Source organism: Balaenoptera acutorostrata, chromosome 4 (assembly GCF_949987535.1).
Source record: "Balaenoptera acutorostrata chromosome 4, mBalAcu1.1, whole genome shotgun sequence".
Lineage (NCBI taxonomy): Eukaryota > Metazoa > Chordata > Mammalia > Artiodactyla > Balaenopteridae > Balaenoptera > Balaenoptera acutorostrata.
The window spans coordinates 54,612,627-54,638,788 of record NC_080067.1 but is presented as its reverse complement, the minus strand read 5'-3'; the positions used below and the strand labels follow the sequence as shown (position 1 = coordinate 54,638,788).

The window sequence follows — 26,162 nt, the reverse complement described above, 5'->3', positions numbered from 1 at the left end:
TTTAACTTTTAGCTTAGCCTTTACATGACTTATAAAGAATTAGCTCGTTATCAAAATAAATGATTTATCTACTGTTTTCAACCACTGGCATATAAAAAGTCCCATAGCTCCTCCCGCCAAACTTCAACACAAGCAAACAATAAACAAAAAACTTACCTGGCATGTTCTTCAGGAAGTTTTCTTTGTCGCTGCATATGAAACATTAGATCTCCTCCATTAACATACTCTATGACAAAGAACAATCTAAAAAACAGGAGAGAACACATGAAACCAAGATCCAAAATAAGGTGGTGTAACTTTGCATTTTAAAACTATAGAGACCAGTCACAGCATAGAGAGCATTCGACATGATTCACCCTTAACAAAAATTCCAGGAATTTGGTGGAAACAAAGGGTGATTGGGGTAGAAAGCTGTTTAATCACAGAAGGTACAAGAAAGTAAATCAGAAAGATAATTTGTAACCTGCTACTTCTATTCTAAAGTATTGGGTTGGCCAAAAAGTTCGTTTGGGTTTTTCCATAAGATCTTATAAAAAACCCGAATGAACTTTGTGGCCAAGCCAATAGTACCATTTGCAATCCAGAGCTCTCACTCCCACCCCAATTTTAGAATGTGTAATGTGTAAGTCATTTTCAACTGTCACTTAAGGCAAAAGAAGTTAGAATCTATCCCCCTAATTAAACTCTAGGAACATTTAAGTCCTAAAACTAGAATCTTGGTGATATTTAAAAGGTTGGATTTCTACTGCCATAATTATGACCTGGCTATTTTTTTTTTTTTTTTCGCCTAAAGCAGGTAATTTCCTAATGCTGATCCAATGTCAAATTGATATCACTGGCTGGAGGATGAGTAGCAGGAAATTACAAGCATAGTACTGTTGTGTCTGTCTCCATGTGACTTCCACTTTAGGAATTACTGTAGAAAGGGTTCTTATTGTGTAATATACTAAAATGTGTAACACCCAGGTATCATTCCATTATCTTTCAATCTTACCTGCTTTCTGTCTGGAAGCAAGAATGCAGCCCAACAAGAAAAGGGTGATTAGATGCCTGCTCAAAAACATGCTTCTCTGTCTGTACCCAGTCAATATCCTATTTTAAAATACAAAAGAAATCTATGTCAAACTGAAATGATATCATCAAAACTATGATAAATTTGTTCTTAGTAATTCTATTACCATAAATGCAGTTATTAACTAACTAGGCTAAATATCAAAAGCACTGATAATCATGAAATAGTAATTTATATACAAAGAGAAAATACTGCCAGTAAATCTTTCGATATTATGCAACAGTCTAGAAAATTTTACAAAGCTCAAGTACTTGACCTTGATAATAATATGGTTTGATTTTTATTTTAAAAAAATCTAATAATCATCAGATAACTTTATTTATTTATTTATCTGGCTGTGTTGGGTCTTCATTGCTGCACGCAGGCTTTCTAGAGTTGTGGTGAGCAGGGGCTACTCTTCGTTGTGGTGCACGGGCTTCTCATTGTCGTGGCTTCTCTTGTTGCGGAGCACGGGCTCTAGGCACGCAGGCTTCAGGAGTTGTGGCGTGTGGGCTCAGTAGTTGTGGCTCAGTAATAGTCCATTGTATATATGTACCACATCTTCCTTATCCATTCATCTGTTGATGGACAGTTAGGTTGTTTCCATGTCTTGGCTATTGTGAATAGTGCTGCTATGAATATAGGGGTGCATGTATCTTTATGAATTACAGTTTTGTCCGGATATATGGCCAGGAGTGGGATTGCTGGGTCATATGGTAATTCTATTTTTAGTTTTTTAAGGAACCTCCATACTGTTCTCCATAGTGGCTGTGTCAATTTACATTCCCACCAACAGTGCAAGAGGATTCCCTTTTCTCCACATCCTCTCCAGCATTTGTTGTTTGTAGATTTTCTGATGATGCCCATTCTAACTGGTGTGAGGTGATATCTTATTGTAGTTTTGATTTGCATTTCTCTAATAATTAGTGATGTTGAGCAGCTTTTCATGTGCCTCTTGGCCATTTGTATGTCTTCTTTGGAGAAATGTCTATTTAGGTCTTCTGCCCATTTTTGGATTAGTTGCTTGTTTTTTTAATATTGAGCTACATGAGCTGTATATATATTTTGGAGATTAATCTTTTGTCAGTTGCTTCGTTTGCAAATATTTTCTCCCATTCTGAGGGTTGTCTTTTCGTCTTGTTTACAGTTTCCTTTGCTGTGCAAAAGCTTTTAAGTTTCATTAGGTCCCATTTGTTTATTTTTGTTTTTATTTCCATTACTCTAGGAGGTGGATCAAAAAAGATCTTGCTGTGATTTATGTCAAAGAGTGTTCTTCCTATGTTTTCCTCTCTGAAACACCCATTATTAACACTTCTACAAACTTACAATTAGTTATATTGAAAATAAGTGATAAATACTCAAAACTAATTATTTTATTACATGTAACCGTTATCTATGCTCTTGAGGTTATTTACAACTGTTACATCTGTATGTAGTTGTGGCTCACAGGCTCTAGAGTGCAGGCTCAGTAGTTGTGGTGCATGGGCTTAGTTGCTCCGCGGGATATGGGATCTTCTCAGACCAGGGATCGAACCCATGTCCCCTGCACTGGCAGGCGGATTCTTAACCACTGCGCCACCAGGGAAATCCCCATCAGATAACTTTAAATATACCTTAAATAATCTGTTTGAAGCATGTATTTAGAAAAGTAGGGTGAAATAATAAGGCATAAACATTGAGGTCTTTTTCTGAAATAGTACACTTAAGCCAACTTAACAGTTTAGAGGTAATAAAACATCATTGTGCTTACCTCATCATCATTGACAAGCTCTTTTTTCACAACTTTCATTGCATAAATACGATCTGTTTTTTTTAATCGCACCAATAGTACTTTGGCATAACTTCCTCTTCCTATTACCCGTAGCAAATCAAAATCCTGAAGACCTAAACTGGATGAAGCTTTGCCACTTTCCCTGGTGTTCATTGCCTGTTGAGAACATTTATAGCAAACAGTTATACCTGAAGTATTTTGCATAACACAATATACTTCTAACACCTAGTTATACCTATAAGATATTAAAATATTTTCTGATTTAAGTTCTTAATTAGTTTCTTACATCATTCCAAATGATATAATCTAACTACTCAAGAGGTAGGATGAATTCATGAGTTGAGGTCAGAGGGGTGGTGTTAGGAAAGGAGAAGGAGTTGAAATCTGAGAAACATTAAATGATGTCTTAGAATCTGATAACTTTGGGGTATGGAGGCAGTGGAGACACATGAATAAAAAAATGACACTAACTTTGGTGACTGGGAGACTGGAGGTGCCACTGATAGAAAAATAAAGTGTGAGCACACGGTACGATTGACAGAGTTGATGAGATAATGAGCTCGATTTTTCATACTGAAGTTAGAAGTTACAATGGGACATCAAGATGAAAGAGTCTGCCAGAAGCTTAATGTATGAAATCTGAGTTAAGCTACAGGCAGAAAACAAGCATGAGGCAGTTCAGCTAATGTAAAACATTCTTTTCTACACAATACCAAGACTCCTGTGGAATGACAAAGTCAGCCCTGTAATTCATTCACAAGTAGAAACTTAGGCTTCTGGAAATTTACAGAGAAGACTAAAGATAATCTTTTAGTAGATGCCTGCAAAATTCCCAGCATACAACCAACAGATATACCCATGAGAATTAAGTATGAATTTTCTGAAGTGAAGAGTATCAGCAAAAGCAAGGAGCAAATTTTCAGAAAGATAAACTAGTAAGCACAAAACAGGAAAAAAAAAAAGTATTATGAAAACTGAAGGAGGATGATTATCCAAAAGAAAATTTAGAAATAATAATCTGACTTGGTAACAAGAATAAATAAAAAGGAGTGAAAGAAACCAGATTAGGGCAGGTAAGAAAGCAGAAAATGGTAAAAAGATAAAGCAATGTATAGACTTTAAATATGGTTAACTGGAAGCTATAAAAGAGAATCAAATGGAATGAAAGCACAGTTCCTTCACATAAACAATAATAAGGCTGAATGAAATGACAGAAGCCAGAAAACAGTGGAATGTCACCTTTTAAATGGCCTACCCCCTCCCCCCCTTGCTGATCTACAATCCTATAGCCTGTAAAAATAGCCTTCAAAATGAAAATGAAATAAATACATTTTCAGACAAACAAAAACTAAGGAAATCCGTCACTAGTTGGTTCTCATTCAAGGAAATATTGAGTTCTTCAAGAAGAAGAAAGATGATCTCATATGGAAGGCAGACACACAGGAACAAAAGCAGAACAAAAAATAAAATGTGGATAAACCTAAATAAGGATTGACTGTTTAAAAACACTAACACACACATACAGAATTTTAAAATATGACAAAAATATCAGTAAAGACAGGAAGGGAGCATGAGTGAATTTAAAGTGTTCTAAGGTCCTTGCATATCCTGGAAAATGGTAAAAAGTATTATTAATAATTTGTATTGAATTTAAATAAGTTAAGGGTATAAGATGCAATCTCTAGAACAACCAGTAATAAAAAAGCAAAAGAATGTGAAACAAGCTAAAAGAGGTGAGAAAAAATAAATAACCCAAAGAAGGCTAGAAAAGTAACATAAATAGATGATACAGAAAACATAGTAAATTGGTAGATTTAAATACAAATAAGTTGTTAGTTTAAATATACTTACATTAAACGTAACAATACATAAATATTAGAACACACTAAATACTACAGCTAAGGACTATCAAACCACAGGGGAAAGTCCAATTCTATGATGTTAATAAGGTATATATGTGTACAGAAAGGTTCAAAGTAAAAGCGTAAGAAACTATATACCATGTAATCACTAACCAAAAGAGAGCTGGAGCTAAAGTAACATGAGACAAAGTAGCTGTAGCCAACTGTGGTAGGCTGACTTCTACGAGGACCCCAGAGATCCCCACCTCCTAGTATTCATGCCTTTGTGTAATCCCCTCGAGTATAGGCTGGACCTAATGATTTGCTTCTGATGAAAAAAATATGGCAAAAATGAAGGGATGGCACTTCTGAGACTAGGTTACAAAAGACTGTGAGGTCTGCTTTGCTGGCATTCAATCTCTGGATCTTATTGCTTGCTTGCTCTGATGAAGCAAACTACCTTGCTGTGAGCTGCCCTATGGAGAGGCCACATGGCAAGGAACTGAATCCTGCCAACAATGAGGTGAGTAAGTATGGAAGCAGTTTCTTCCTCAGTTGAGCCTTGAGATGACAGCAGTCTTTGCCAGTACACTGATTGCAGCCTCTAAGGGACTCTGAGACAAGAACCTGGATTCCTGACCCACAGAAATTATGACATAATAAATTTTGTTGTTTTAAGCCACTAAATTTTAAGGTAATTTGTTACACAGCAATTACTTAACATAAGGACTTTAGGCAAGGAAGCATTACTACAAATAGAGAGGGGTATTTCTTTATGAAAAAGCATTAATCCAATGTAAGATATTATGATTCTAAATCTACATGTACTCAATAACATAGCCTCAAAATATGTAAAGCAAAAACTAAAAAAACTAAAAGGGACAGGTAAATTCTAAATGAAACCTGTTTGTAGGGAAAGAACATGCAGTCAGTGAGGTAACAGAAGACTGAATAACACTGTTACTACTCTTGACTTAATTGATCTGTATAGAATACTGCACCCAACAACTACAGAATATATTATATTCAAAAATTCATATGGAACATTCACCAATGCCTGTGTGCTTGGTCTTCAAGCAAGTTTCAAAAAAGTTCAAAAGACTGAAATCACACAGAATAGAATACATTCTCTGACCTGCAGCAGAATTAATCTATTCAATACAATAAAAAAAAAATTCCCACATATTTGAAAATTAATTAGTATATCAATACTTTAAAATAATACATGGATCAAAGAAGAAATCATAATACAGATTAAGATATATTTAAAAGTGAATGACACAGATGGCCAGTAGGCAAATGAAAAGATGCTCAACATCACTAATTATTAGAGAAATGCAATTCAAAACCACAATGAAATACCACCTCACACCAGTCAGAATGGCCATCATTAAAAAGTCTACAAACAACAAATGCTGGAGAGGGTGTGGAGAAAATGGAACTGTCCTACACTGTTGGTGGGAATGTAAGTTGGTACAGCCACTAGGAAAACTGTATGGAAGTTCCTCAGAAAACTAAAAATAGAATTATCATATAATCCAGCAGTCCCACTCCTAGGAATATACCAAACCTATAATTCAAAAAGACAAAACTGGACAAAACTATAATTCAAAAAGATACATGCACCACTATGTTCATAGCAGCACTGTTCACAATAGCCAAAACATGGAAACAACCTAAATGTCCATCAACAGGTGAATGAATAAAGAAGATGTGGTACATATATACCATAGAATACTACCCAGCCATAAAAAAAAAAGAGAATGAAATAATGCCATTTGCAGCAACATGGATGCAACTAGAGATTATCATACTAAGTAAGTCAGAAAGCGAAAGACAAATTCCATATGATATCACTTATATGTGGAATCTAAAATATGGCATAAATGAACCTATCTACAAAACAGAAACAGACTCATAGACATAGAGAACCGATTTGTGTTTGCTGGGGGTGGGAGGGGGGGTGAGGGAGGGATGGACTGGGAATTTGGGATTAGCAGATGCAAACTATTACATTTAGAATGGATAAACAACAAGGCCCTAATGTATAGCACAGGGAACTATATTCAATACCCTGTGATAAACCATAATGGAAAAAAAATATTAAAAAAAGAATGTATTAAAAACAGTGAATGATGGCTTCCCTGGTGGCGCAGTGGTTGAGAATCTGTCTGCCAATGCAGGGGACGCGGGTTCGAGCCCTGGTCTGGGAAGATCCCACATGCCACGGAGCGGCTAGGCCCATGAGCCACAATTACTGAGCCTGCGCATCTGGAGCCTGTGCTCCGCAACAAGAGAGGCCGCGATAATGAGAGGCCCATGCACCGCGATGAAGAGTGGCCCCCGCTTGCCACAACTAGAGAAAGCCCTTGCACAGAAACGAAGACCCAACACAGCCATAAATAAGTAAATAAACAAACAAAAAAAAAACAGTGAATGACAAAAAAGCATAAGGAAATAATGAGAAGAGAAATCAATGCAATAGAATAGGATATAAGCATTCAACAAAGAAGAGCCAAAAGTTAGTTCTTCAAAAAGACTAATAAATTGACATCTCCTTGGCAAAACTGATGAAGAAAAAGGGAACGCACAGTAACTTTTTATCAGGAGTAAAAAAGGATATCATTTCATACTCTCAGCAATTAACAACTTTGTGTCAATAAATTTGAAAATTTGGGTTAGACAAATTCCAAGGAATAACACAAGAGGAAACAGAGAAGTTAAATTGCCCTAGATCTATTCAGAAATAGAACCTAGAATGAAATCCTTCCCACGAAACAAACAAACAAAAAAAACAAACCAAAAAAGCCCTCCAGGCCCAGAGTGCTTTTCTGGTGAATTCTTCCAAAAATGTAAGAAAGAAATAATGTCAATCTTATAAGAATTCTCCTTGGGAATAGGAAAAATTCCAAAATCATTTTATGAGCCCAGTATTATTTTGATACCAAAACTTCACAATCCAATACAAAAAGGGAAAATTACAGGTCAATGATTCTTGTTAATAATTTTTTCAAAAATCTAAAATAAATATTGGCGAATCAGATCTACCAATATACAAAGAGAATTATACATCATGACACAGGGAGTTTATTCCAGAAATGAAAAACAGGCTTGACATTTGAAATTTACTGAAATTGGGCTTCCCTGGTGGCACAGTGGTTAAGAATCCACCTGCCAATGCAGGAGATACAGGTTCGAGCCCTGGTCGGGGAAGATCCCACATGCCGCGGAGCAACTAAGGCCGTGCACCACAACTACTGAAGCCCGCGCACCTAGAGCCCATGCTCCGCAATAAGAGAAGCCACTGCAATGAGAAGCTCGTGCACAGCAACGAAGAGTAGCCCCCGCCTGCCGCAACCAGAGAAAGCCCGCGCGCAGCAACAAAGACCCAACACGGCCAAAATAAATAAATAAATTTATTTAAAAAAAAAAAAGAAAGAAATTTACTGAAATTTACACATGATCAACTCCACAAATGCCATAAAATGTTGTTGATAAAATTCAACATCTTTTCAAGATGAAAACAAAAATCTTAGCAAACTAGGAATAGAGACAAACTCCCTCATTCTGATACGGGTATCTACAGAATAAAAACCTATAGCAAGCATCAAACTTAATGATAAGATATTGGAAGATTTCCCTCTGAGATGCAGAACAAGACAATAATATCTGATTGTCACTTCTTTTCAACATCATTTTGGCCATTTATAGAGGTCCTTGCTAACTCAATAAGGTAAGAAAACTGAATAAAATCTATAAGATTGGAAAAGGAAGAAATGAAACTGTTATTCAAGATAAGATGATCATATATGTAGAAAATCTAAGAGTATCTTTAGATAGCTATTAGAATTAATAAGTGAATTTGGCAAGGTCTCAGGATACAAGGCAATTTAGGGAAAAAACCTTGTTTCCATATAACAATATTAAACAGACAATTAAATTTTAAAAGAATACCATTTACCTCCAATACCTCTAGTGCAAGAACTTTGAAAACTATAAAACACTGACAGAAATGAAAGAAGACCTAAGTCAATGGAAGAACAAATCATGTTCATGGACCGAGGACTTAATATTGTAGATATCACTTTTCCTGAAATTGATCAACAGGTTTGGTTTATTTCCTTGATTCTATGGAAACTAGTGAACTAATTCTAAAATTTACATGGAAATTCAAAAAGCTAATAAGAGTAGCCAAGATAATTCCCAGAACAAAGTAGAACTTTACTAGATATAAAAGACTTATTATAAACCTATAATAATAATGACAGCATGATATCAGCATAAGAATAAATAAATGATGGAAAATAAAAAAGAATCCAGAAATAGACCATGTAATGGGCATATAATTGATGAAAAGATACCTCTGCAGAACAATGGAGGAAAGTATAGTCATTTCAATGTCTTCAATAATCTTGGAAAAGACAGAGATTTCTTAAACAGGCCCCAAAATCTCTACCCAAAAAAGAACAGACACATGTAGACAGCCCTCAGAATGGGAGAAAATATTTGCAAACGAAGCAACTGACAAAGGATTAATCTCCAAAATATACAAGCAGCTCATGCAGCTCAATATCAAAAAACCAAACAACCCAATCCAAAAATGGGCAGAAGACTTAAACAGACATTTCTCCAAAGAAGATATACAGATTGCCAACAAACACATGAAAGGATGCTCAACATCACTAATCATTAGAGAAATGCAAATAAAAACTACAATGAGCTGTCACCTCACACCAGTCAGAATGGCCATCATCAAAAAATCTACAAACAATAAATGTTGGAGAGGGTGTGGAGAAAGGGAACCCTCTTGCACTGCTGGTGGGAATGTAAACTGATACAGCCACTATGGAGAACAGTGTGGAGGTTCCTTAAAAAACTAAAAATAGAACTACCATATGACCCAGCAATCCCACTACTGGGCATATACCCTGAGAAAACCATAATTCAAAAAGAGTCAGGTTCCACAATGTTCACTGCAGCACTATTTACAATAGCCAGGTCATGGATGCAACCTAAGTGTCCATCGACAGATGAATGGATAAAGAATATGTGGCACATATATACAATGGAATATTACTCAGCCATAAAAAGAAATGAAATTGAGTTATTTATAGTGAGGTGGATGGACCTAGAGTCTGTCATACAGAGTAAAGTAAGTCAGAAAGAGAAAAACAAATACCATATGCTAACACATATATATGGAATCTAAAAAAAAAATGGTTCTGATGAACCTAGGGGCAGGACAGGAATAAAGACGCAGACGTAGAGAATGGACTTGAGGACATGGGGAGGGGGAAGGGTAAGGTGGGACAAAGTGAGAGAGTGGCATTGACATATAGACACTACCAAATGTAAAACAGATAGCTAGTGGGAAGCAGCTGCATAGCACAGGGAGATCAGCCCGGTGCTTTGTGACCACCTAGAGGGGTGGGATAGAGAGGGTGGGAGGGAGGCTCAAGAGGGAGGGGATATGGGGACATATGTACGCATATAGCTGAAGCACTTTGTTACACAGCAGAAACTAACACAACATTGTAAAGCAATTTTACTCCAATAAAGATGTTAAAAAGAAAAAAATCAAGAACATCTGTTCATCAATGATACCATTAACAGAGTGAAAATACAAGCTATTGAGTGGCAGAATCTATTTGCAATATATAGCTGATAAAAGCTTAATGCTGAGAACATACCAAAAACTCCTACAAATCGTTACAACAAAGGCAGACCACTCACTTTTTTTTAAAGAGATATAAACAGACACTTAACTAAAAATTATATCCAAATGTTCAATAAATACATGAAAAGGTATGCAGCAGGGAAATGCACATAAAAACTACAACATTCAACAGGTTGGCTAAAATTTAAAAGACACACTATACAACGTGTTGATAAGGATGTGGAGCAAATCAAACTCTCACACATTGTTGGTGAAAGTATAAATTGCTACAAGTACTTTGGGAAACTGCTTTGCATTATTTACTAATGTACACAAGACTCAGGAATTCCACTCCTAGTTATGTACCTAACAGAAATGCTTAAATATGTGCACCAAACTACATTTACAAGAATGTTCATAGCAGCATATCATAATAATCCCAATCCAGAGGGGGAAGTCAACAGAATAGATAAATTGAAACAACAGTGAAAATAAATGATATACTGCTACATAAAACATGGCTGAACCTCACAAACACAATACTGAACAAAAGAAGCCAGACACAAAAGATACTGTGTGAGTCCATTTATAAAAAGCTTGGGGAAAAGAGCAGAACTAATCTGTGGTGTTAAGACTGTGGTTACTTGAAGGGAGGAGGGAATGTCAGTGGCTGGGAGAAGGCACAAGATGGGCCCCTGGGATGTGCAGTAGGTCCTACTTATTCATCTGGGTGGTCATTATGTAGTGTCCACTCTGTGAAAATTGACCCAGATATATACTCATGATTTGTGCACTTTGCTGTATATTATTCTTCAATTTTTAAATGTATTAAAAGTCTTGAAAATAAAACCAAATGAGTCTTTGGTAAACAACCAAACCAATAAATAATATTTAAGGCAACGAGAAATTCCAATAAAGAACAAAGAGCTATAAAATAACATCAAGGATCAAACAAAAGGAAACTTTACCAACTCATGGCGCCAGAAGAACAGAGAATTTGTTCCTTATTATTAAGAATTTCCTCCTTTGGATGACTCATTGTCAACCAATGAACAAAATATGAAAGATGTGGTTACACTTGCAGGACAGATTATGAATGTTAATAACCTTGGCAGCATAAAAGTAAGTATGTAGCTAAAAGAGGAAAGCTGGAAGAAAGAGAAAGGATGGGTAAAGGAGAGTCAAGGTATTGACTAAATCGATGGAATAAGAAACTGAGATAGGAGATTAAATAGGTAACCAACAGATGTGCTTCAAAACAGTACAGGAGTGAGGGAAGCTGGTAGACAAAACATGTACGGACAGTTGTTTTAACTGGGTAATGGACACAGGAGCTTGGAATAGTATTCTGTTTACTTTTATTGATGTTTGAAATTTTCCGTAATAAAAAGGTTACCCAGAGTAAAATATAATACACCTATCAAACATTGGAAAGAGAAGAGAAAAGGCCGGGGGAGGGGGGGTAGTATACTAGTTTAAACCTTTCATGGTTAGAAATATATAAAGTTGAAAAATTGAAAAAGAGAGGTATAAACATTGTGGACACAACTAGAAATGATTAAAAGGGGTTGCCTCTCAGAAGTCATAGTGAGAGTGGAAGGTGTGAGGCATGATAAATCTTTTTTACTATAAGCTTTTTTCAAAAAATTGGTTATCGTTTTAATTAAACTGTTTTAAAAGCTGATAAAATGTTTAATAGTCAGAAAAAAATGGGCAGTTAAGATGCTTAATCATTTATATTTTAAATAAACAATTAGCCCATAAAATGGAAGGATCTATATTTTAAACAATACTACCAAGTATTCTAAATGCCATTCTTAAATACATTATAATTTTTAGATTATGCTATCTTAAAATGAATATAAGTTATCCCGCCAGATTATTTCTTAATTTAAATGATTTTAGCAATTTAATTATTGAATTAACTCAGAATAAAACTCTAGAATCACTAAAAATCATCCCTACAAAATTATGATCTAAAATTGAAGCAAGTCAATTTGTCATATTTTTAAACTGTCACATTAAAAAGTTGATGACATAATGTACCATAAGACTAATTATCTTACCTCCTTTTCTTCACCAACTTGGTCCAAACTCTCATGACTTGAAGGATTATATGGAATTACTAAAAAACCAATCCCAAACATTAAAAAAAAAAGAGAAAAACATAGTATACATTAACTGAGTTACACTTAAAATTTTCTCTTGATTTGATTTTTCTTAGTTTTTATTTCTGAATAAGTGTTCATCATTTAAAATTGAGTATCTGTCCTACTAATAACAAATTATACATAAATACCAGTTAAAGTCTAATCTTTAATGATGGTAAAGAGAGGAGGAACCAATCAATTGCCAAGTACTGATTTTAACAAATACTTTTGCTATTTAAAAAAATATTTCTCTTCTTTACAAATTAATCAATTCCTTCCAAAAGGGTGACTCTATAAACCCTATTTAATTATATTAGCATGATTGAGGCATAGAGATAGAGGGTCTCTAGTTTGGACTCGATTGGCCTCCAGGCTTCTATTCCTTAAAGCTACTTGGGTCAAAAAAAAAAAAAAAGGCCTACATTTCATACAACCAGCTTCTTCCATGAACAAGATACTACATTCTCTCCTTCCAGAAAAACTCCCTTGTTTTCTTTTTCTTGATTCATCCCAGATCAGGCTGCTCTGTCCCATTTAATTGCTCTCCAAATTTCCCAGAGACATATTTAAGGTTTTGTATCTACTAGACATTTGGGTTTTTTTTAGACATTTGAACTCACACGATCTTTTTTGAATTGTCTATACAGCATCTCTGTATCTTTATCATTTCTTCATCTCATAATAGAGTTTTTAATAAAAACAGGTCACTTGAATATAGTCAATACGGTCCACAAAATCAGTATATATTTTCATTATTGAAAAAAAGTAGGTTTGCTGAATATAAAGGGGTCTCAAAAGAAATTTATCTGAATTAAAGAAAATAGCCATTTGTTGTAGTTTACATAGTTGTCTTTTTAAAATGCCAAACATATGTTAAATACTGCAACTGATGTTAACAAAATATGGTTACCTAGCTTTTATTTGGGAAGAATATAAATGTCTTTAAATTTAGGTATAAGATTCACATAAAGAAGTCTTTAAATGACACTTTGTTAATGAGCAATGGTTTGTGCCAGTGTCATTCTTACCTGTCTGTGCATGGTCTGAGTGCATGGATGACTGGTCCATGGGCATCATTGGTTCCTACAAATCATTTCCAAAGATACAGTAACTTAGTGCAATCTTTTTAAATCCCAATACCTCTATAAATCCAGAAACAACATCGTTTCGATGAGACACAGCATATTAAAATTTAAATTTGAAAAAATATAACTTAATAAGTGAGAATTACATTACTATATATAATTTATTTTAAATTTTATTATATGTGAAACCATACAACATTCCTACGAATAACGCAATGTTATCACATTTTACAGATCACAGAAAAAACACAAAACTAATTTCAGACTATCAATTAGAAATCAAATTAAACTCCTATATACTCTGATTTATTTCTCCTCTATACCACCTATTCTTCCTTTGAGCTCCACATACTCACTTTAAGTCTTTGGCAAAAGGAGTCTTAGTATAGAGTTACTTAGCTGATGTCCAGAAATAGACTTCAAGATGTCTATAAACTTCTTGAAATTATATGTAAAATTTTATGGGTTTCCCATTTTTCTGAAGATTCTCAAAGGGGTCAGTGACCCAAAAAAGGAAAAGAAATACCTCCAAGAAACTAACTGCCAATAACCTCAGGAATAATGCTAATTCAAAGCAAAATCTTACTTATTCATCAATTTTGGACCAAAGTTTAAGGAATACCAGCAAGAAAGAGTAAACCTGAGAAGCAGCATTAGTTATAGAGTTATACTTTTAAGGCTGCCTTAAAAATAAGCTCATGGGTTTTTCAATGTGTTTAGCACCATCCTAAAATATCAATATAATCACTAACACTGCCCTCTTTCCTTCTACATTTATGAACTCACACAAGTCATTCCATTGCCTAAGAATACTCAAGAATATCAACAGTAACCTGGATAAATTATGTTCACAATTTTTTGCCTTTTGCTGTTCCTTAAAATTGGCTTTTTACCTCCCTAACTATAAACCCATTTGTAAACTTACATGAACTGGCTAAATAATTCTACTACCAACAAGCCACCAGTAATAACCTACTTCCACAATGTCCAAAGAAGTTACTACGAATAAACATGGTATAATCATTCTAAAAGATAACTTAGGAAGACGAACCCAGATCTTTTTAAAAACACATATCCTTTAAACCAGTAATTCTACTTCTGAATCCTTAAGGAAATAAAAAGATTTATTTACCAGGAAGTTCATTATGATTTTCCTCATAGGAAAATTTAGAAAACAACTCAAATGTTCAATCATGGGGAACAGATTAAATAAATTATGGTATAGACACATAAAATACTTTGCTAAAAATGATGAAGATATAGATATAGAAAGATGACCAAAATCTATTGTTCAGTGAGAAAAATGGGTTAGAAAATAGTACACATACGACCTCACTTTTGTTAAAAAGTATGTAAAAGAACGAGACATAACCAAACATTGTATGCCTTCTGATAGATAAACACACCACCTTCTATGAAATAGTCTCAAAACAACCCACAAAAAAACAAAAACCAGAATCTAATCAAACCTCTACATTCAACTATAATATACAGAAAATAAAGAGGACAGGGGAACATTTTAAACATAACCATGGAGAAGCAAAGAGAAAAATTCTGAATCACTTTAAATGACAACACAGTTTCTTCTATAATTAAATTGTAAGGGAAAAAAGAGAGAGAGATGAAGAATCAGTAAACTTAAAAATATCTAAGACATATCAATCAACTGTAAATATGATCAATCAATGGCAAATATGAACTTCATTTAGATCCTGATTCATCACAATGAAAATTATGAAAACAAAATTACAACATTTATGTGACAACTGAAATTTTGAACATTGCCTGGATGGATATTTGATATAAGGAATTTATTTTTTAGCTAGTTTTAAAAAAACATTCCTTATCTTTTAGAGGTACATACTGAAATACGTCTGGAACTTGTTTCAAAACAATACAGGATGAGGGCAGGTTAAATGGGTGGGGTATAGATGAAACGAGATTGGTCGTGAGGTGATAACTGTTGGAGCTGGATGACTGGTATATGGAAGTTCATTACACTCTATAGAAAAATTTTAAATGTTTATGCATATAAATTTGCATACTTCTGGAAGAATATACACTAAATGACAATTACCTTTAGATGGTAGATTTCATGGGGGTTTTTGTTTAATTTTTCTTTATTCATTTTTATTCTCTATGTTTTCTATAATGAACTTGTTTTAATTTCATATTTAAAATGGAAAGTGAAAAATAAAAATTTTAAATGCAAAAACTCACCAGTAATCTCACACTTTACATAGCCAACATGACTGACTCTTCTCACCTGATCTCTGCCTAGTATAGATGCTAGAATAATGGGAGCTATAAACTAAAGAGTTTAGCTTAAAGAAGAGAAAAATATCTTTTAAATGGTTCTCCTTACATTTTCCTAATTTAGACCAAATCATTTTGTAGCAGGTCAAACAAAGAAGTTAACCGTGTCCTACAAACAAATTTGTAATAACAATTCCAAAATTCACATGTTAACTGGACTTCTAAAGTATTCCTACCCACATTCTGTAACAACACTGTTGAGCTGTGATTCCTTAACACCCCCCTATTTTAGCCTTCTGTTCTAGCAGTGTTATCAAAAATGCTCTATAAAAAAAAATGAGACAACAGTGTCTTACCGGTGGCAAAGAATGCCGCCCACATTCAACTGTTACAAGTTTGTGGCACTTCTTATGAACCAGGAGTTTGCAGTTGATGCACTTATATCCCTGACGTCCAAGCCCCCATATTCGGTCAGTGCAGATGGCACAATGAGCACGCTGGAGAAAGTAATTCAACAGTATTTTATTAACAAAAAAAAAAGGTCATGATCATTTCCCAACAGTTTGCTCATAAAATAGTGAAAGTAAGTGGCTTTCTTCTCGAACTCAATTCCCTTCACCATACATAACTTTTCCAAAGCTATGATGGTCATGGGAAAATAAACAGAAAGGAGAGCTTGTTTTAAAGAGACTGAAATTTGCAACCATGTTGTTTCCTAAGTCCACGAATTTTCAGTCTTCACCTAATTAAGTTCAGAGTAAGGACAATAGGAAAAGTGAGTTAAACTTGAAAAACACGTGGCAGAAAAAGCTGTGCAAGGACTCCCAAGCAAACATAAACCTATCAGTCTGTTCAGAGGTCAAACCGAAGCCCTGCTCTCTTTTTTTTTTAAATTAATTTTTATTGGAGTATAGTTGCTTTACAATGTTGTGTTAGTTTCTACTGTACAGCAAAATGAATCAGCTATGCATATACATATATCCCCTCTTTTTTGGATTTCCTTCCCATTTAGGTCACCACTGCTCTCTTAAAGAGCAACACCTAAAGTGACTTCTCACTTCAAAGCTTTTTAAATATCAGTGCTACTGGGAACAGGAATTTGGGAACCTCGGGTGGTGGTTTCTATTACATTAATGAATTGAGAACATAGCACGAGTTTTAGAATGGAAATGGATGACTGTAGTTATCAAGAGTAGTTAAAAACATGGACTTCTGGAGACAGACTGATCTCAAACCTTGGCTCTGCCACTTACTAGCTGTGTCATCTTGGGCAAGTTATCTAACCATCCTGCACCTCAGTTTCTTCATCTATAAAATGGAAATATATAGTACCTCTCTCACAAGGTTGTGGCAGGGATTAAATGAGTCACTATATGGCAAGCCTTCAGAAAAGTGCCTGGTACATATTAAAAGCTAGATAAATGTTTGCAATTATCATTTTCTAAAACAGGGAAAACTAAAAAAAATGTATAACAGTAAATGGTTTGCAAAATAATCCTTGCTTATTTTCTGGCTGTCTTGAATTATATTAAAAAAAATCCAACTTTCTTACAGCTAGGGTAACCATATAACTAAACATCCAAGCTGGAACATTTTTATGAGTCAAAGGAGATGATATTAAAAATTACCTGAAGATAACAGATGTACTATCCCAGGCAAACTGGGAATTTTAGGTCACCCTACTTACTCCTTTAGAAAGGAATAACAGTAGAGAGGAAAAACCCAGATTTCTCAAATTATCAATATTCAGCAAGCTAAGGTTTACCCTGTTGAAACGTTTGGCTTGAAAAGTGTGGCCATTTGCACAATAAAGCTTTCTCCAGCGGCGAGCACCTCGGCGGTAGATGGATTCTGAAGAGAGATTAAAAGTTAAAAAAAAAAAAAAGGAAGAAAAAAAAAGAGCAAGTGTGAATATAAAGTCATTTTATAATTGTCTGTGATTTTTTTCATGATATTCATTGCAGGAAAAAAATATATATTGATAAAAATCTGAAAGTGAAAAAATAAAACAGTCATCAAGAGACTAGGCTTTTCTGTTTTTTAATTGACCCCTAACTTTTAATTTTGAAAAAATTTTAAGCCCACAGAAAAGTTGAAAGAATAGAACAATAAACATCTCCATCCTTCACCTACATTTATCTATTACTATAATTTTGCCACATTTGCTTTCTTCTCTATTTACACATACACTTTTTTTTCTGAATCATTTAAAAGTAAATTGCAGACATCATAACACTTCACCCTTAAATACCTAAGTATCCATTGCCTGAGATTAAGGACACTCCTCCTAATTCTATTTAACCACAATGCCATTATTGTGTCTTAGAAAATTAACATTAATTAAATATCACCTAATATACACTTCATCTGCTAATTTCCCTATTTGCTTGAAAAGTGTCTTTCAGGGCTTCCCTGGTGGTGCAGTGGTTGAGAATCTGCCTGCCAATGCAGGGGACACGGGTTCGAGCCCTGGTCTGGGAAGATCCCACATGCCGCGGAGCAACCGGGCCCATGAGCCACAACTACTGAGCCTGCGCGTCTGGAGCCTGTGCTCCGCAACAAGAGAGGCCGTGATAGTGAGAGGCCCGCGCACCGCGATGAAGAGTGGCCTCCACTTGCCGCAACTGGAGAAAGCCCTCGCACAGAAACGAAGACCCAACACAGCCGTAAATAAATAAATAAATAAAATATTTAAGAAAAAAAAAAAAGAAAAAAAGAAAAGTGTCTTTCATAGTTTTCTTTTTCTCTCCAGGATCCAATCAAGATTCAGGCACTAAATTTCATTACTATACATTTTTTGTCTCTTTAATGTATGCTAAAACATTCACTCTATCTTATTTGTTGTTGTTTGCTTTTCATGATGTTGAAAGGGTCTAGGCAGATGTCTTATATCATGACCTACATTCTGGATTTGTCTGTTTCCTCATTAGACTCAAATCTATTATGGATTTGTAACACACTTCCCAGATAAAAAAAAAGGATTCCCAGATAAAAAGTATTAAATACTTTTGGCAAAAATAATACACAGGTGATGTATATTTCTTACTGCATCTCATCAAGAAATATACAAATGTGAGATTGTTGACTCCCACTATGTGTTCAATCACTCTGTTAAAGGCAGTGATGGCTAGTTTTCTTCTTTGTAAAGGTACATTTTTGTAAATACCGTATAAGGGACATTTTGTAACCACAAGAATATTCTCTTCGCAACAACCTTTTATGCAATGGTTTTTGTATTTTTTTATATCTTTAACTATTCTAAATACATTCCCTAAACAAAGAGGTTCCATGAGATCAAATCAAGTCCACCAGTGTAATTTTGGGTAAGTCAATCACTATTATATAGATTGTCTATTAGTCATCCCACGGTAATAGTAATCACTGTGGAAATTCCATTAGGTTTCTAAACTCATTTTATTTTTTTGGCTGTGCCACGTGGCTTGCGGGATCTTAGCTCCCTGACCAGGGATCGAACCCACGCCCCCTGCAGTGGAAGCACAGAGTCCTAACCACTGGACCACCAGGGAATTCCCTCTAAACTCATTTTAAAGCAAATGTAGCACTGGGTCTACTATTTAAAATTAAGATAGAAAGAAACAGGTGAAATACTCTGAATTAGAAATCCTGAGATAGCATAATACAGAACCTGAAATATATATGCTTTTATTTTTAATTATTTATTCTGTTAGGAGCAACCAAAGCAGAAAGTTTGTTAATATCTTAACCTAAAAGAACATCTTATTTCAGAAACTTTCATGAACTACAACTTGATATATCTTAAATTTAAACATGTTAATGTTGCCTAGGAATTAAAAGAGCCAAGAGATCACTTTAATGGTTATCAATTTTCCTCCATGCTCTAGTTTAGTAATATTAATTATTACTAAACTAGAGGAGAGGAGAGGAGTGTGTAAAACTCCCCACCAGCAAATTTTAAAGTGGGAAAGTGGGCATGAAATACAGTGAAAAGGTAGGAAGACATTTTATCTGGGAAGTGTGCTACAGACCCATAATAGATTTGCAGATAGGACTCTGCAACCAAGATTCGCTATAATGGCAAGTCTTTGAAAACTCTGGCCTGGACAAAGGAGAGCTGCTTCTCCAACACCTCTGTGAAGGCAGCCTGCACTGGCTGTAATCCATCTGCCACTGGAAACCCAATGAAATACTCCTAGTTGAATCCAAACCTAAATTTTTCACTATTGCTTCAGAGGCCTACCCACTCCTTATGTTTCCCCACCTTCCTATAAAGTACATAGCCCTCACTCAACTCTATATACAAACACCCAGTTCTTTAATTTTTCCTTTTCACCAAGTTGCAAGAAGAGTTACAGAATTAAAAGTTTAGAGCTATTTCACTTAATACAAAGCAAAACATTTACTACTATTCCTTCTAAAGTCATGGATATGTGCAGAAACCACAAATAAAAATGAGTTGCCTGATATCTACAACCTATAAATTATACCATACATCAAATTCAAATTTGGTATATATATGGTATATATCAAATATATATACATATACACATATGTATTTATATATATGAATATATACATATAAACTTTTTCAAATTCCATCAGACTAAATAGTTGCTTCTTTCAATTCATCTTATTAATGTTAACCACTAGCTTAGACATTCAAAAGAAAGTTTCATAACAATTCTTAAGGATGCGTGCTAAAGTATTCAGAGGTGAAGTGTCATGTCAGCTTACTCTCAAAGGGTACACAAAAAAATAAATAAAAATAAAACAAGTGTTTGTTATGTATATACATGTATGCATGTGTGTGCACAGATACAGAGATAAAGCAAACATAGAAAATGTTAATAATTGGTGAATCTTGGTAAAGATATATGGGTATCTTTGTTTTCAATGTTTCTATGTTTTTTCAACTTCGCCATAGGTTTGAAAATTTCCAAAATTAAAAAACAGGAAATGGGGACTTCTCTGGTGGCGCAGTGGTTAAGAATCCGTCTGCCAATGCAGGGGACACGGGTTCGATCCCTGGTCCAGGAAGATCCCACATACCGCGGAGCAACTAAGCCCGTGCGCCACAACTACTGAACCTGTGCTCTAGAGCCCGTGAGCCACAAATACTGAGCCCACGTGCCACAACTACTGAAGCCCATGCGCCTAGAGCCCATGCTCTGCAACAAGAGAAGCCACCACAATGAGAAGCCCACGCACCACAACGAAGAGTAGCCCCCGCTCGCTGCAACTAGAGAAAAGCCTGAGCACAGCAACAAAGACCCAACGCAGCCAAAAATAAATAAAATTAATTTAAAAAAACAAACAAACAGGAAAGGACTTAAAATCAACTTAATTTTTCTTTCAAATGCACAATAGACAATTATGTCAGTAAGTTGTAATTAAAAACTGCCTCATTTTGGGACTTCCCTGGTGGCACAGTGGTTAAGACTCTGCATTCCTGATGCAGGGGGCTCGGGTTCAATCCCTGGTCAGGGAACCAGATCCCACATGCATGCCGCAACTAAGAGTTTGCATGCCACAACTAAGTAGCCGGTGAGACGCAACTAAGGAGCCTGCCTGCCGCAACTAAGACCCAGCGCAACCAAATAAATAAATAAATAAATATATGTTTTTTAAAAATTAAAAACAATTAAAACTGCCTCATCTCGATTTGGGAAAAGTAGAGACTTTAGGCAGTTTACTAATATACTCTAAATTAGACTGAAGAATGGAAAAGAAGTCAAATGAATTAAAAGTTCTATTTCTGATTTCTCTTGTGCCACTGTATCATAAATAACTCTATTCAAAGGTATGAAGTATATAAACACTCACTATCTTCTCCTGGACAGGGCATTCCAGGACGTTCTGGTACACAAGGGAATACTGAAAAACAACAAACTAAAATTAATACAGCATATTTAAAACATACAAATTACACAGAATTTTAAATTCAAATATCACATAAATTGATCTAAATTTAAACCTGACCCTCTCTTGACACAAGATACTTAACATATGGTCAGTACTGTTTTTGGAAGGGACCCATTTTACCAAGGCTATAATAAAAGAAATTCTTATGAAAGCAAACATCCATAAACAATGCATTAGAAGCTCAAATTACTCATTCCAATCCTTATTACATCACTAATTGATTTTTTTTTTTTTGGTCATTAGAGAAATCATTAACTATTTCCTTAAATCCTCATTGTAGTGACAAATTTGCTACGATGAAGAATTAAAATTACAAAGTGTATACAAATATAAACATAAGCCACTATAGTTTTTTAAAGATGTATACTAAACTGAGGAATAAATTAACATTAAAAACAGTACCCAAATCCAAAAATGTAAGTATTGTCTTAGGAACTATAGATTTATAAAAATGCTAATTCAAAACATTTTTATAAAGAGATAGAATATAATGAATTTGTACATTTATGAACATCTAGTCAACTCTTTGTAGTCTGTGATGTACAAAAAAGGACACTGTTTTGAGCACAGAGTATGGGAAACACAGTTCATGGAATATTTTTAAAAGTTGAAATATAAGCTAACTTCTGAAAACAGATCTCTGATATAGCATAAAAAGCAATAAAGCTTAAAACAAATAATTTCTTTAAACATTCACTGTAGTTTTATTCTAGACAGAGATGACCAAAGGAAGACTTCTAACATTCTTCCAGGATCTCAACAAATAGAGTATGAATCCCATGGGAGTCACTATGTCAAATTCTGCAGGGAGACAAAAATCAAACTATTTTTTTAAAAAAATCACACTGTAAAGGAAAGTACAAAGGAATAATAACAAGGTATTGAAATAAGTCATTATATTGAGGGGAGATTTATATTTGTTTCAAGTTGTAAAGAGTTCCCTAGGTCTAGTCTCCTAAGGCTCCCAAAAATGTTATGTGAAATACTGCCAATGTATTGCAATTATATTAAGCATATTAAGTGGATTCTACATGACCTAAAAAATTTGAGGGGTAGCATGGCAGAATGAGAACACAGATTTGGAAAGAGAATACCTAGATTTACAACCCAGGTTTACAATGTACCAGTTACATGATGGCTGAGTTTAGGTCTCTCCTTCTATACAACTACCCACCTCTCAGGCTTGCTGACCTTTAACACACTAATGTCTATGATTACTACATAAATAGTTTCACAGTTAACCCTTAAACAAAAGAAAGGACATTTAAGATATCTTACCTTTGGAAATCATCATTTGCATACATTACAAAACTGTAAGGGGATGATTTAGGTGCTACTGGGCTCTCAATTCTTAAATTCTATGCTAAAACTTGGCTGTAAAACACTGAGATGATCACAGTTTAATACCCAAGAAGGCATACACAAATAAGAAATTTCCTAAGATTATAAGAAGCTGATCGATTTTGTCTTCTCTAGCATTTAAGATACTACTGAACAAGGACAATTACATAGAAATGAGGGATACAGATTAAGAAAATGACATCAGGACCATGTTTTTAAATGGTTAAGGATACAGGGTTATGTTTTTAAAGAAGTATAGTTCTAGAAGAGTAGGAAATGACTACTCCTTTACCATGAATCAAGAGTTCAGAATCCTTGTTTAGCTCATAAAGCCTAAAGGCTTCTTCTAACTCCAACTGGGACGATACTGTACATGGGTCTCCTAAAAAATATAAAAAGGAAAAGTAAAGGTCACTTTTAAAATCCTCTACATGTGACCAGTAAACAATTTCTACTACATAAAATCTTGAGGAAAAACAATTTCATACTTACAGAGAAATGTTTGACAAGGACTACACTTGAGATATTTATTTAGACAATTCTATTCTCTGAAGTAGGTAACATAACTTCCACTCCTATTTCTACAAAATATTACATGAGGTTCACAGATACCAAACTTTAAATGTATAAAACCATTTAATTCTTGATGATGTTTACATTCAAAATATAGCAAACAGAATCTACCCTGACCACATTTTAGATTGTCAATGCAAAAAAAGTTATAACAAAGTTATCCACTGACTATTTATAGAAACTCTGTGTCTGGGTTTCTTTTTTTTTCTTTCTTTTTTTTGATTGTCACTGCAACATGATTAACGGCCAGGGATAAGTTTTCTGTTACCTGTTTCTTCACAAGAGGAAGTGAAAGTGGTTTAATCGCCACAATATGATCAGAGGAGGTCTCTATTTAATCATTTTGTCAAATTTTTCCTTCACCAGAGAGCCTGCTCAAGAGGCTCACAGAAAACAAGCATAGCTACTAAAGTACTCTGAACTAAAGAGCAGTCCTACTTGATTGCTTTTAAATGTAAATGCCTAGTTTAGTAAACTTACACACAGAGGGCTTCCCTGGTGGCGCAGTGGTTGAGAATCTGCCTGCCAATGCAGGGGACACGGGTTCGAGCCCTGGTCCGGGAAGATCCCACGTGCCTCGGAGCAACTAAGCCCGTGCGCCACAACTACTGAGACTGCGCTCTAGAGCCCGCGAGCCACAACTACTGAGCCCGCATGCCACAACTACTGAAGCCCGCGCGCCTAGAGCCTGTGCTCTGCACGCAACAAGAGAAGCCACTGCAATGAGAAGCCCGCGCAATGCAACGAAGAGTAGCCCCTGCTCGCCACAACTAGAGAAAGCTCCACGCACAGCAACGAAGACCCAGTGCAGCCAAAATTAATTAATTAATTAATTAAAAAAAAAAAAACTTACACACAGAGAGGACAAGGAAGAAACATCTCCCTTAGTCAACCAGCCAGTGAACTGAGTCATCCCTGGAAATCAATGAGATGGCACGTCCCCCTGTACGATGGCATTCCTCAATGAAAAAGTCATTTCGGACACGGTTGGGCCTGAGCTGGGTCCTCAACACTGACATTCTTTTGCTCATTCTTGTGGTTACTGGTTACACCAAGAGATGCCATCAACCCTATCCAAACTTCAATCACTCTCAGCAGGGAACTTGGTCTACTACTTCAGAGAGAAAAGTGAAGTCATTTCCTTTCCTGTTGACTCAAAGAAATGAGTGCCTCTGTTCTTTTCTCCAACTTGGCCACTGAGTCCCTCCTTCCCTTTATCTTCTCTGGGCGTTATTCCACTAGTCCTCCCCAGTTCCATCTTCATTTTTTCTTTCCTTCCACTAGCTCTTCTCAGGCAAAGGCATGTTTGAGTCTCCCTCTCACTAACCTCTCTCCTGCCCAGGGTGCCATTCATTCTGTAGCCTCAAGTCTCAAGAGTAAACTACAGACTGAAACGAGGGGGTGAGTGAGAAGAAACGGAAGAAAAAGGGACAGGGCCTTTGAAATTTGACTTCATACTCTTCTTTTGTATTTTTTAAATCATAGATTTATAATCTTTTAGATTTATTAGAAATAGCTTTTCTTCCTATCAAGAGTGAACCCACCCTGCTTTCTCCATGTTCCTATCTTCCAAGCATTTCTCAAAATTTTGCTATCAGGTTTTAGTCCAAACACTATTAAAACTGCAGTATCTAACGTCAAGGAAGCAGCTGCTGAAATCAATGGCATGTTTTGTCTTTACTCTGGTTGACCTCGCTATACCATCGAACAAAGTTATCCACTGACTATTTATAGAAACTTTGTGTCTGGGTTTCTAAACACCATTCTCCTGGTCTACCAACTCTTTTTTTTAAAGATCTACCAACTCTTTTTTTTTTTTTTTAATTTTATTTATTTTTGGCTGCGTTGGGTCTTCAGTTGCTGAGCGGGCTTTCTCTAGTTACGGTGAGCAGGGGCTACTCTTCGTTGTGGTGCGTGGGCTTCTCCTTGCGGTGGCTTCTCTCGTTGTGGAGCATGGGCTCTAGGCACACGGGCTTCAGCAGTCGTGGAGCGCGGGCTCGGTAGTTATGGCACACGGGCTCTAGAGAGCAGGCTCAGTAGTTGTGGAGCACAGGCTTAGTTGCTCTGTGGCATGTGGGATCTCCTGGACCAGGGATCGAACTTGTGTCCCCTGCATTGGCAGGTGGAAGCTTATCCACTGTGCCGCCAGGGAAGCCCCCAACTCTTCTTTTAACTTCTTATTTTGGAAATTTTCAAACATATTACAAAATCCTGTTTCACCTGTGGACTCACTCACTTATCCTCCTCCACCATGTCATTCTGAGCAAATCCCTATAACGCTAGATAAAAATTCCTTAATATAATCATAATACCATTATAAACCTATATAAACTAACAAAAATTCGCTATAAAATATCCAAACATAACCATATACAAAAGAATAAAGTTGAACCTTTATCTTATATAATAAATAAAAATTAAATCAAAATGGATCAAAGACCTAAATGCAAGAGCTAAAACTACAAAACTATTGGGGGAAAACACAGGGAGAAAGCTTCATGACATTGGGTTTGGCAACAATTTCTTGGATGTGACAC

General features: G+C 35.4%; 1 protein-coding gene across 2 annotated transcripts in view; it reads right to left on the bottom strand.

Annotated features, from left to right (window-relative positions):
- PRKCI (protein kinase C iota) overlaps positions 1-26,162 on the bottom strand; it is an 80,988-nt gene that overhangs the window by 18,256 nt on the left and 36,570 nt on the right. For both annotated transcript variants that reach the window (XM_007197524.2, XM_057545496.1), the window contains exons 3-11: positions 23,345-23,434; positions 21,613-21,663; positions 17,576-17,661; positions 16,167-16,307; positions 13,498-13,552; positions 12,386-12,444; positions 2,802-2,978; positions 995-1,092; positions 157-243 (exon numbers count right to left, since the gene is read on the bottom strand). In XM_007197524.2, coding sequence (XP_007197586.1) covers positions 157-243; positions 995-1,092; positions 2,802-2,978; positions 12,386-12,444; positions 13,498-13,552; positions 16,167-16,307; positions 17,576-17,661; positions 21,613-21,663; positions 23,345-23,434 — 844 coding nt within the window. The remainder of the gene's footprint in view (positions 1-156; positions 244-994; positions 1,093-2,801; positions 2,979-12,385; positions 12,445-13,497; positions 13,553-16,166; positions 16,308-17,575; positions 17,662-21,612; positions 21,664-23,344; positions 23,435-26,162) is intronic.